The following is an 11558-nucleotide window of genomic DNA, read 5'->3' as shown; positions in this document are numbered from 1 at the left end:
TTTCATACCTTTTTTGGGGGGGGGAGGGTGAGCTGGCCAGTATGGGGATCCAAACCCTTGACCTCGATGTTATCAGCACCACGCTCTAATGGAGTGAGCTAACCAGCCAGCCCAATTGTCATACTTTGTTTGATAGAAGATGGTGGGATATTAACAATGGTGGTAGCTATGTACTATTATTTTAGGGGAACAGTGGGGATTAATGTTGCCAGCTAGAACTGACCTTAGACAACATCTCATGGGTAAAAAGAATACTTGATAGAACTATAACAAGCCAGGCTACACATAGAATATTCCAACTTATCTTTTATTATAATTTATAGCAGGAGTTCATGTAGAAACAGTTAAAAATAAAATAGGAAAAGGAAGAACCAAGGCCAAAATCAAATACCTAACAAGCAAAAAATACCTTTTTAAATTTTTTTTCCTCCAGTGACATAAAGTAAGTTTCCTAAATGAACACACACACAATGGAAATGAAAGTAAAAGCCAAATGGAAGGGGAGGGGGTTTTTTGACCGGAAAACAAGAGAACAGAGGTAGATTAATCCCAAATATCTAATTTAGGCCAAAACTAAAAATCAGGCAAAAAGATTGAAAACAGGAAAATTTCCATTTTTATTAGAATCCAAATTTACAGTAACAGAAAAACCAGGCAAATAGCCAGTGTTTGTTCAAAAGGTATCCCTTAGAAATGAAACATACTTATGAAAAGTAGAGTCCTGTTTACAAGAAAAAGGCAACACAAATGAAATTTAGGCAGAAGGCACAGCAGAGAATGAACAGTTCTCAGGCTTTAAGGGGCAGTGGCTAAAAATATATATATGCATTCTTCTGTATTCTTCCTTTGCTTCTAAAAAATTTGAGGTCACAGACATGCATGTAACCTTCGCAACACTCACCTAAATCAAGAAAGCGCACCTCAACCTGACAAAAAAAGTTAAACACTTAGCACCAGCAATTATGCTATTCTATGCAGTTAATTTTGAGTGAAAGCAATTCTACTATCCAAACAAGCCTCTCTGCTTCCACTTAGGCTTCTATCCATCAAAATACTACACTGCAGTTTTCACCTATCAGCCTCAGTTTAAAAGCCTTCAATGCCTGGCCATCCTGCCCACTGGGTAAGGCTCTTCCTCCTCAGCGTGGAATCAGAGCCCTAAAGAATCTAGTCCCCCTCCACCTTACCTCCCACCCTACCACTCATTTCTTCAGTTTAGCCACTTCAACCTGTTAATGATTAAACATTCCTGAATTTGCATGCAGTTTCCACCTTCTGCCACATCTTCCCCACCTCTTTTCTGTAAAGTCTAAGACAAGCCTCATCAATCCTTTTCCCATTTCCCAACCCTCTGAATTCCTGCAACAAGTACCATCATTGAACTTAGCATATGCTACTTTTCACACATTACTGTATTCCTGTTTTTAAAAATTAAGCCCTCTTCCTTACAGTTCAGTGGAGAAACTTGATTCTAAACAATGACAATATAACATGAAAAGACTAGTAGTAGTCTTTAGCAGACATGGAGAACAGACTAATGCAAACTTGTTCTTTACCTTTTTATGCATACCTCCTATCTCCCACTTGGGCTGCACATACTTTGTCTTATACAAATTTGTATTATGGTTTTTAGGACAATGTTCTATACATAGTATGAGATTAATAAGCATTTATTGATGCTGATAAAGATGACCATGATAGGGTCAAGGATGGAAGCCTGACCTGAGCGTGTGTCTCGACATCCACCATGAGACTCAGGAGAATAGATCCATTTCACAGGTATCCCGCAGGCCTCTCTTGAGAGAAATGGTCTTATCATCAGTTTTTTTTTCAGGAACATTCTCTAGGATGACCTCCCAGATCTAGTTCCCTTAACTTTCTACTCATATTCTCCTGCTCTCCTAAATAGATACATTCAGTTTTAGCTGGATTGGTTGGCACTTTGAAACTAAAGACACTTGATAAACAAAATGTGGTCTATCCATGTGATGGAATATTATTTGGCCATAAAAAGGAACAAAGCACTGATACGTGCTAAAATTTGGATGAACCTTGAAAATATTATGCTAAGAAGCCAATCACAAAAATCCACAATTCTATATATAACCCATTAATACGTAAGTCCAAAATAGTTAAATCAATAGAGAAACTAGATTAGCGGTTGTTTGGGGCCGTGGGGAAAAGGAGGCAGATGAAGTTTCCTTTTGAGGTAATGAAATGATCTAACATTAACTGTGGTGATGAATGCTTTTATGTATGAATATACTAAAGACCATTGAATTGTAAATTTTAAATGGGTGAATTTTATAGTATGTCAATTTTATCTCAATAAAGCTGTTTTTTAAAAAAGAAACTGAAAATAATTTTTGTCTTTGTCTTCATATAAATTAGTATGAATTTAGAAACCCACTTACTAAATCTAAAAAACTAAAAATGCCCCTAAATATTCCACCCAAGTATCTCCAGGCCTTATTTTTCAAGTGGAAAAGACAAGCACCAAACACAGCTCTCCTCTAAGCTTCAATTACCTTTCTGCCCGCCTCTCACTAGAGCCCTTCCTGTCCTCTGTTCTAGTCGCACCAGTTGTGACAATGACCCATGAATGTGCCTAGTATTTTTCATAGCTCTATGCTTTGGCTCGCCCTCGTGTAAATCCTTTTCCTTCCATCCTTCCACTAAGATCAGCTTCCTGTGAAACTTTTCCTAAACAACACAATCCTCACTGTCCACTGTATACAATCAGTCCCTCATCTGGGCTCCCACAACATGTGATTTATGCCCATTCTATGCAAGCCTTAAACAACAGTTCGTGCATTAACAAACATATCTTAAGATTGTAGGGCACTTGAGAAAAAGGAGCATTCTTATTTTCTCAGTTTAACATTTTCTTAGCTAAGAAGAGTGTTATACAAAGAGATATTCAATAACTTGACTAAAGAGAAATGTCTGTAAGCCATCTCATTAGATGCACAAGTTATAGTTGTCTATATATCTAAAAGACGCATAATAGTACTTTCCTCTAACCAGCCCTCAGAGACAAGTAACAGATGCTAGCAGACTGCCTACAGGTCCAGGGACAATTTTCATGGTGGATGGAGGTATAAGAACTCATGAAAGGTCCCTTACCAGCCAGCCATCAAAAAAAAAAAAAAAAAAAAAGCTAATGAAGAGTAATGACAGGCCCTCTCCAAGATGCTTTTTCTTTGTGCTGGGCTCAAGTCAGTGATCAAACAAAGGATGATTTGAAAGAGTTCTCAAAAGCTGCCTGTCCAAAATACCTCTTCCAGATTATACCAGTAACTACTGAAATGTCATCACTATTAGAGGCTCATCCAGCATTCTCTTTTCTAAAATGGGCCTGGAAGGGTAGTGTGGTTTGAAAACATGCCAGCCTGCTGAATGCACATTGATAAGCAAAGATCATGGTTCAGTGAGCCAACAAAGGGCAATGCCTGGATGCAGCATCACAGGGAGGTTCTGACCAAGCAACAGTAAAGAGAAAGACTGGAGTGCAGGAAGGAAGCAGTAGGAGGGAAGGAGGCGCTCAAAGAGAAGCTGGGAGTGGACCAACTTCCAAGGTTTGCCTGAGGCTGGCAGGAATCTAATCAGCAGCGGGCTGGCTGGCAGCAGAGAAAGAGGTATTTGCCACTGCACTGTCCGAGTGAAGGAGAGATGGTTGGAGAAGAGGTGGGGAGAGAAGGAAAGCAAGAGGAAATATAACTAGGGCCTTAATAAGGAAGTGGCAACTACTTAACAGCAGCTGAGACAGTAAATTAATTCACATATTTATGAAAAAGTAGACAGGAAGTGAAACAGCCAGAAGGGACAAGGCAAGACTGGTCAGAGGGACGTGGCTATCAAGTTACAGAAGTTAGCCCTTCTTGGTTAGAGCATGGTGTTATAACACCAAGGTCAAGGGCTTGGATCCCTATACTGGCCAGCTGCCAAAAAAAGTTCGCCCTTCCTTCCTTCTCATCATCTTGACATTTTTCCCCGCTGTTGATCACTTTGCCTTTCCTTTCTCCTTTGTGCAAGCACATACCACCTCATCTCAGTTCTTAGCTACTTATCTGAGAAGGAGATAGTCCCACTAGACATGTGATCTCACGGCCCTTCATGTCAGTCTTGGCCTGTGCCCAGCCTCATTCCAAATTGCACACACAAAAAGTAAGGAAATTATTTCATCTTTCTCTTTATTCTAAAAACATTATGGTATGACATAAAGCACAAGAGGTATTGGGCTGGTCCTTGTTTGGTCTCCAGCACATTAGGTTGAGGCAGTACTGAGCCCCCAGGAATGTGAGAGTATCATCTCAAAAAGCTAGCAGAAGCTACTGTGTGAAGCTCTAAGGCCCAAGGCAAATCCTGGGCATATCCATGGATATGTGGTAGGGCATGGGCTCCAGCTCTCGGTGAAGAACTGGGGGGGAAACAAACTGTTCTGAAAAGACGACCTGGCACCAGAAGGGCCTGGTCAGAGGAAGTGGGAAGATAAAAGATAGGGATCATCCTCTTCTTTCTGCTCCTACCTAGGAACAGAGGTACGTGACCGCAACAAGGAGCCAAAGTAGGTATCAGCTACTTGGATCCCATAGGGAGACACCAAATCACTCCAGGGCTGGTCAGCGGGCATTGCCAGGGGGTGGAATGCTACCCACAAGAATGGAGACAAACTGCTCCAATTTCTGTGCAGCTTGTTTCCCTGCCTCTAGCACTTCCTCATGATTAGCCTTCTCCAGGTTTTCATAATCCATGATGACCTTGTTAGTGATGAGTGAGAAGCCAAAGACTCGAAGTCCGCAGTGCCGAGCAACTATAACTTCTGGTACTGTGCTCATGCCTGTGGGGAGAGGGGAACCAACAATCAGGATCCTCAAGTGACTCTTCTCCTCACCTTTTAGCCTCCCCTTCATAACTTCACTGAGAATTTAAAGTCTCAAAAAAGAAATAGCTAAATTAGCATTGACCTCACATTGTTCTGTATTGCTTAAAATAAGTGGGGCCTCGGAAGACTTTACACATGTCTTACAAATATCATGAATGCAATGCCTTAATTCTGTATTAGTTTGGCAATTTTGAAGTCATTTCTAATGACACAGTTCCACCGTCCTGCCAGAGGTACAAAAGGGGAGCTATATATTTGTTAGAATAATCCTTAAAACAGTCATCAAATCACGGACAGGTCATTAACACTGAAGCTGTTAAGCCTGTGGTGCTTGCTACGGAGGTTTGATGCTACAACACACCAAACCTCACCACTTATGTCTTCCTGGAAGGTAGTTTAATTCCCCCTTCCCTTAAATCAGATCTTCTCTCAATCCAACTAGGTCTGTAATCTCCTACTCCTCCCTATTCCTATTTTACCAGATCCCTCCCTTTCCAAACTCCAGCAAAATTCTCCTTCTCACCAACAGCGTCTGCCCCCAGCTTCTGCAGCAGACGAGACTCTGCCACGGTCTCAAAGCTGGGACCTGCCAGCATCACATAGGTGCCTTCCTGTAGCTCTCGCTGCTGCCCCATTTGTTTCCAGGCACTGACAGCCTTCTGCCTCATATTCCGGTCATAGGCATCAGACATGGCAGGAAATCGAACTCCAAACCTAGGGCAGAGGTTGGATTACCTCAGATAAATGAAATTAAATGAGCTCTCTCCCAACTCCTGGACAAGTCCTTAAACCCTACCCACCTACAAACAAAGCAGCAAGATACATATACCTTTCATCATTGGGCCCTTTGAGAGGGTTTTGACCACAGAAACCAGGTAGGTTGATGTGATCACGGATCAGCATGATATCTCCAACCTCGAACTTGGGGTTGAGTCCTCCAGCTGCATTGGTGACCACCAGGGTGTCCACACCCAGAAGACGGAAAACCCTCACAGGGAATGTAACCTTAGAAGCAAAAGATCAGAAAAGTTTTCAAAATTTCACCAACCTACCGATGCAGATATGCATGATGTTCATCATGAAAGAGGAAGGAGAAGACTAAAAACCTACCTACCCGAGATAGCTAGGTAAGAAAAGAGGACAGATAGTTCTCTCCGCCTTCCAGATCCAGCTGGGCATATGCCCCTGATTTACCTTCCAGAGCGAGTATCCTTCATATAAGTGGAACCTGCCCTTCATCATCACACAAGCTCTGCCATTCAGGAACCCAAATACCAGTCGACCAGCATGACCTGGCACTGTACACAGAAAGAAAGGGAAATGAGTGGGATTATGCTTTCATGTAACACAGATGCTTTGAGAACTTACTATGAGCCACTCACTCACAACATGTGAAAGGATAATTAAGCAAAAGAAGATATTATTATCTCTTCTTTCAGAAAGTTTAAATCTAGTTGTAGAAGACACACATATTACTCATAATTGTACAAATATGACCTGAGGTAAGAGCTGTGGAAATAAGGATATTCAATGTGAACAAACAAAGGAAGAAGGAAAGGCTTTTTAAAGAAAGTTCAAAAGATCCAGGGCTATGTGTTTTCTAAAAAAGGAAAAGAAAGGGCTGGCCCGTGGCTCACTTGGGAGAGCGTGGTGCTGACAACACCAAGTCAAGTGTTAAGATCTCCTTACCAGTCATCTTTAAAAAAAGAAAAAAGAAAAGAAATTTCAAAAGAATGAGAAAGCCACACTACAAGAGAAAGTAAGTAAAAATAGTGGATAACTGTGAATGAAGTGAAGGCAATAATTATAGACCTCTTCCGACATTTTTGAAATTCTCAAAATGTACATTCTTATGTATTGTGTGAACTAAACTATATGCCCCTCACTCCAGCAAGGGAGTTCACGGTATACTCTCGCTTCCTTAAGAGGAGGCTACTGTACAAGGAGGAAAGGAACTACATTTGGTCCCATGCAAGTCTCCTTCCTTATGACATACAAAACATTCCTGTGGGAATACATGCCCATGTCAGGGCAGGTGGGGGAGTGGGAGTGCAAAGTTAACTCCCCAAAGACATAGCAACCATTATTACCATTTCCCTTATCTGGCAGTCTCCCTAATGGATGGCCATCCTAGCCCTCAGGGAATGGCTGGTCTGGGAGAGGGACCAGAACCAAGAAGAAGAGTTGGGGGATACTCAGAGATAGAGGAGCTGTGTATTTAAAAAAAAAAAAAATTACCATTAAAAGAGCAAAGTTGACACAGTTAGAAAAACCCAAGTGGAGGGAAAAAGTGAACAGGTTGATGATAAGGAAAATTATCCTACTTATCATTTAGTGCAGTGCCCTTCTCACTGAGGTAGGAGTGGCAGATCGAGCCCATTTCATTACTGTCTCCCTTAGAGGACTGTGCCCTCCCTTGGCCCTGCCTCTCCCAATATTTCCTTCTCCAGCTCCCATTTCCACATCTCCCTGCTATGCTCTCCCAGTCTTGAATAGAAATATCTATTCAAAGTCTTAACTCTCCAGGGAAAAGAACAGAAGACAGAAATCTAAAAAATTAAGGGCCAGCCCATGGCTCACTCGGGAGAGTGTGGTGCTGTGGTGCTCATAACACCAAGGCCACGGGTTCGGATCCCTATATAGGGATGGCCGGTTAGCTCACTTGAGAGAGCGTGGTGCTGACAACACCAAGTCAAGGGTTAGGATCCCCTTACCAGTCATCTTCTAAAAATAAATAAATAATAAAAAATTAATAAATAAACCAAGGAAAGTTAGTTATTTGAGAAAATAATAAGCAAACCAAATAAATTACACTTGTCCTTTACTTGACCCCATTTCACCTGGCCCTTTTCTAAGTCTTAGTCTTAGAGCTTTCCAGCTGCTATGAAAAAGCTGGATACACTACCCTCAGATCTCTCTGAGCTCCACTGTATATAAGGGACATTTGCCTCTTTCTCCTTCTAGAGGATCAGTGTGAATCAGGTCTAGTGTATTCATGTACTATCTGTGTATGTGTTTGCAAGAACATGGCAGCCTGTGTGTTCATTTGTTGCTGTGCGCCAGCATGTCTCATCCTGAACCTAGACTGGACCTAGAGTTGGGGGGATGGGGAATGGTAGGAGGATGCTGGACAGAGGCCTGACTTTGTCCTAGGAGGCTACAGACACTGCTTTTTCCACTTAAGCTGCAGGCTGGAGGACAGAAGAGACTGTGTATGTGTACGTGGTAATGATGGTGTACGCACGCACGTGTGGGAGGGATGTGCATGCCTGAACGGTTGTAGAGCTGTTAGGGACAGAGGAAAGTACAGGACAGATGTCATCAGAGTCCCACTAACACACACATTCTCTATTATGGGATTTCTACTAAGGGAATTTCCTTCTAAACTCATTCTGATTCATGGCAGGCTTTTTTCCTCTCTTACAACATTTATCCTTGGTCAAATGCTAGGTCTCAGGGTAGAAATATTGGCCTCCCTGATTGGGTCCCACAGAATCCCATCAACATCCTTCAGTCCCATCCTCCCGCCTCCCCCTGTCAGTACCTGTACTTTGGGGAAAGTTGGGTATCTCACTGTAGTCAAAGGTCTGGGTCTGAGTTAATTTATCAGTCAGACCTCCTAATCCAGAACCACAGATCACTGCCACTTGAGGTCGGTGCTTGGTGTGAGACAGAAGCCATTCTGCAGTGTTCTGATAATCTTCATATGTGAATCTAGGGGGAAAAGAAAAAAAACACCAGCATGACTTCTGCTCCAATTCCAAGGGTATTACAGACATGTCACCTTCAGTGCAGAAAGTCTGGCAAGTATACCCAGGCAGCAGGGGACAGAGAAGCTGCTGCAGAGGGAGAGGCCATACTATGCTCACCCACCCACTCGAGCACCCCTCTTTCTGAATCAGGCCCACTGAAAATCTGACATGAAACTCCCAGTCCAGAGCTTGGCAAAAGTTAACGAAGGTTGTGCTTCCACCAACAGACCTAATAGTTTTGCTGCTACAACTGGCAGGTTTAATACCTCTCCTTATAACAAAAAATTTCAGAGAACCCGAGTAGAGTCCAAAGAGAAGTGCAATGATCTAATCAAATCATGGAGGGTAAAATGTCTGGGCAGGAGGGAGGCAAGGGAGGGTATTCAAAATAAGATTAAGACCTTCCTGAGGGCAGAGACAAACCTAATACAATCCTCCTTAGACATTCAAAATGTAATCAAGACCAAATTCCTTGAGGACAGGGATAAACCCAATTTACTTTGGGGTCTTCCCCTTCCACCTCTCTCCTCAGCCAAATACTAACGGCCAAATTTTTTGATTGACAAAAAGAGCAATGGGAACACTCTTAGTAGAGCTCTATGTGCCATCCTTAGTTCCAGTGGATCCTTTTTCCTGGGGTTCCCAGACCCCTGTCATATGCAATTGCAAGGCATAAGCTACTGCACAAAAAAGCAGACCCAGTCCACAACACTGGTTGTCAAAATTAGCAGGACCGACTGCCTTAATTTTGGGCAGAAGATTGTTAAAAATACAGATTCTGGAGCCCATGCCCTACAGATGAATAATTCTGGGGAGAGGTCCCCAAATCTGTATTTTTGAAAAAGTGCTAATGTAATTCTTATTAAAAACCACATTTAGAAATTTATGGCCTAGAGGGAAGCAGAACTCAATCTGATTCAGGTCCCAATTTTGCCTTTTTAGGCAAGAAATTTGTGCTTCAAATGCTTTCCTCAGGGGTTGGTTAAAGTTTAGCCTTATAGGGCCGACCCCGTGGCACACTCGGGAGAGTGCAGCGCTGGGAGCGCAGTGACGCTCCCGCCGCGGGTTCGGATCCTGTATAGGACTGGCCGGTGCGCTCACTGGCTGAGTACCGGTCACGAAAAAGACAAAAAAAAAAAAAAAAAAAAAGTTTAGCCTTATAACACCAAGGTCACAGGCTCAGATCCCCATACCTGCCAGCCACAAAAAAAAAAGAAAGAAAAAGAAAAAAAAGAAATTCTTTCTTCATGGGTATGGCGGGTTAGCTCACTTGGTGAGAGCACAGTACTGGGTGCTGATAACATCAAGGTAAAGGGTTTGGATCCCCATACTGGCCAGCAGCCAAAAAAAAAAAAAAAAAAAAACCCCCATGAAACAAACGAAAAAAAAATTCTTCTCAAATGGGAAGCAAGGGAATGTAATCAGCCCCACCAATCTTATAGGCTCAGTTCCAAAATGAATTAAAACTTATTAACAAGCTCCAAAGACCTATGGCTGTCACACACAGTTCTGAACCTTTCTCCCGCTTTCGCCGGCTTGTGACCTCCTCTCTTGCCCCTCTTCCCCTCCTTGCCTGCTTTCCATCTTCCCTTCTCTCCACCAAGACTCTCTGCCCTTCAGGGACCTAAAGGCAATACAGGTATCCAGAACCCCTGCACTAGCAAGAACGGACCAAGAACTTTCCTCACAGTTCCAAGCCCAATTCTCACACTCCCGTCTAGAAAGACCAAAGATTGCCATCAGAGGTGGAGGTGGGGTGTGGCAGAGCTGAACACAACCAACCGAGCCTCCAAAGGAAATTTCTGTCTTCAAAAACAGCCTGGGAAACCAGACGAGACTCCACAACACACCAGGCTACCCTCAGGGAAGCAGCGAGTAAGCGGGGCGGAGCGGGTGCGGGAGCGGAGCAATAGAGCCACAGAAGAATGAAGTTGCTAAAAAGCGAATCAAACAGCATCCCCAAGAGGCGCAGAGGAAAGGAAAGTGTGCTGCTGAGGCCACACGGCACGTCTAGCCACAGCGCCCAGCTCTTCCTCACTGGCTGTCAGTCCTCCAGAAACATCCTGGATCCCTGGGCATCCAAAAGCGACTGTGATCCCTAATGTCGGTGACTTGGACTGGGGATTCCAGGACCAGAGCAGAGAAGGGTTTTCACGGGGGGAGCGGGAGAGGAGGGGAGTTACGGGACGTGGGCGGAGGTCTGTTACTCAATTCAATGAGTAATGATTTCCTTCTCTCTTGGGGGACTCCATTCCTAACCGGCTAATCAGACCTCCAATTTGGAGGGAAAGGAGGAGCTTGCAAGGGATGTCAACAATCTTTCCCCTAAGGGAAGAAGTCCGGATTGGGGCACGAAAAGTACTTCGCGTGTTTACCTAGACCCTTGAGTGGGAACTTGTGATGAGCAAATGGGGTGAGGAGACCTCTCCCCTGGCACGGAGTGGGGGGCACGTGTCCCTCTCCACTTGCAGCCCTAACACGCAGACAGACACACAACGGTTTCTTTTTACGAGTAGCCTACACTGCACCGACCCGTCGCCTTCTTGCTCCGCTGGCGCCACCCCAGCTGATTCCCGCGCACGCTCCTGCCCGCTTGGCTGCCCCACTACTCTGCTGCCTGGTCCCCGACAACAGCTCGATGCCAGGCCTCTGCCTCTGCAGGGCACTCGCTCCCTCTTCCAGTCCCCTCGGGGCCCACTGCGCCAGGTTCTCCGGCACTGGTGCCCGCCTCACTCGTTCTCCATGGTGCTGCCAACGCCCTCCCGATGTCCGCTCTCCTCCGCTGCGATCCGCTCCGCTGAGCTGCGCTGCAGGCGCTGGGTGTGGCCCGCGCAGTCCGTGCCCCGTTCTCTCCCGCTGGCTGAGAAGCCCAGCCCAGAGTGCGTGGCCAATGGCAGCCGAACACGCCGACCGGCCCTGTC

At 44.4% G+C, this 11558-nt stretch overlaps 1 protein-coding gene across 2 annotated transcripts; it reads right to left on the bottom strand.

The window, feature by feature from the left end:
- Positions 1 to 4176: 4176 nt before the first annotated feature.
- On the bottom strand, positions 4177 to 11551 carry PNP (purine nucleoside phosphorylase). Of its 2 annotated transcripts, none has more exons than XM_063090023.1 (6): positions 11371 to 11551; positions 8430 to 8599; positions 6080 to 6183; positions 5715 to 5890; positions 5409 to 5599; positions 4177 to 4840 (listed from the first exon to the last, which is right to left on the bottom strand). In XM_063090023.1, the coding sequence occupies exons 1-6, from the start codon at positions 11379 to 11381 to the stop codon at positions 4623 to 4625; spliced, it is 870 nt and encodes a 289-aa protein (XP_062946093.1). In that variant the 5' UTR covers positions 11382 to 11551; the 3' UTR covers positions 4177 to 4622. The 2 variants fall into 2 exon arrangements, with proteins under 2 accessions (XP_062946093.1, XP_062946092.1); XM_063090022.1 differs by lacking the exon at positions 11371 to 11551 and adding an exon at positions 10676 to 11142.
- Between the last annotated feature and the right edge of the window lie 7 nt (positions 11552 to 11558).

This window comes from Cynocephalus volans, chromosome 3, assembly GCF_027409185.1.
Source record: "Cynocephalus volans isolate mCynVol1 chromosome 3, mCynVol1.pri, whole genome shotgun sequence".
Lineage (NCBI taxonomy): Eukaryota > Metazoa > Chordata > Mammalia > Dermoptera > Cynocephalidae > Cynocephalus > Cynocephalus volans.
The sequence above is the reverse complement of the archived record's forward strand: the minus strand, read 5'-3'. Positions and strand labels throughout refer to the sequence as shown.

Bases quoted from the DNA above. Each gene is read 5' to 3' on its own strand.
- PNP (XM_063090022.1), bottom strand. From the start codon at position 10,716: ATGCCCAGGGATCCAGGATGTTTCTGGAGGACTGACAGCCA. The intron at 8,600-10,675 runs GTGAGGAAGAGC...TTTTCCCCCTAG, and splicing joins TTCTGGAGGACTGACAGCCA to ATTCACATATGAAGATTATC. The intron at 6,184-8,429 runs GTACTGACAGGG...TTCTGTGTACAG, and splicing joins CAACTTTCCCCAAAGTACAG to TGCCAGGTCATGCTGGTCGA.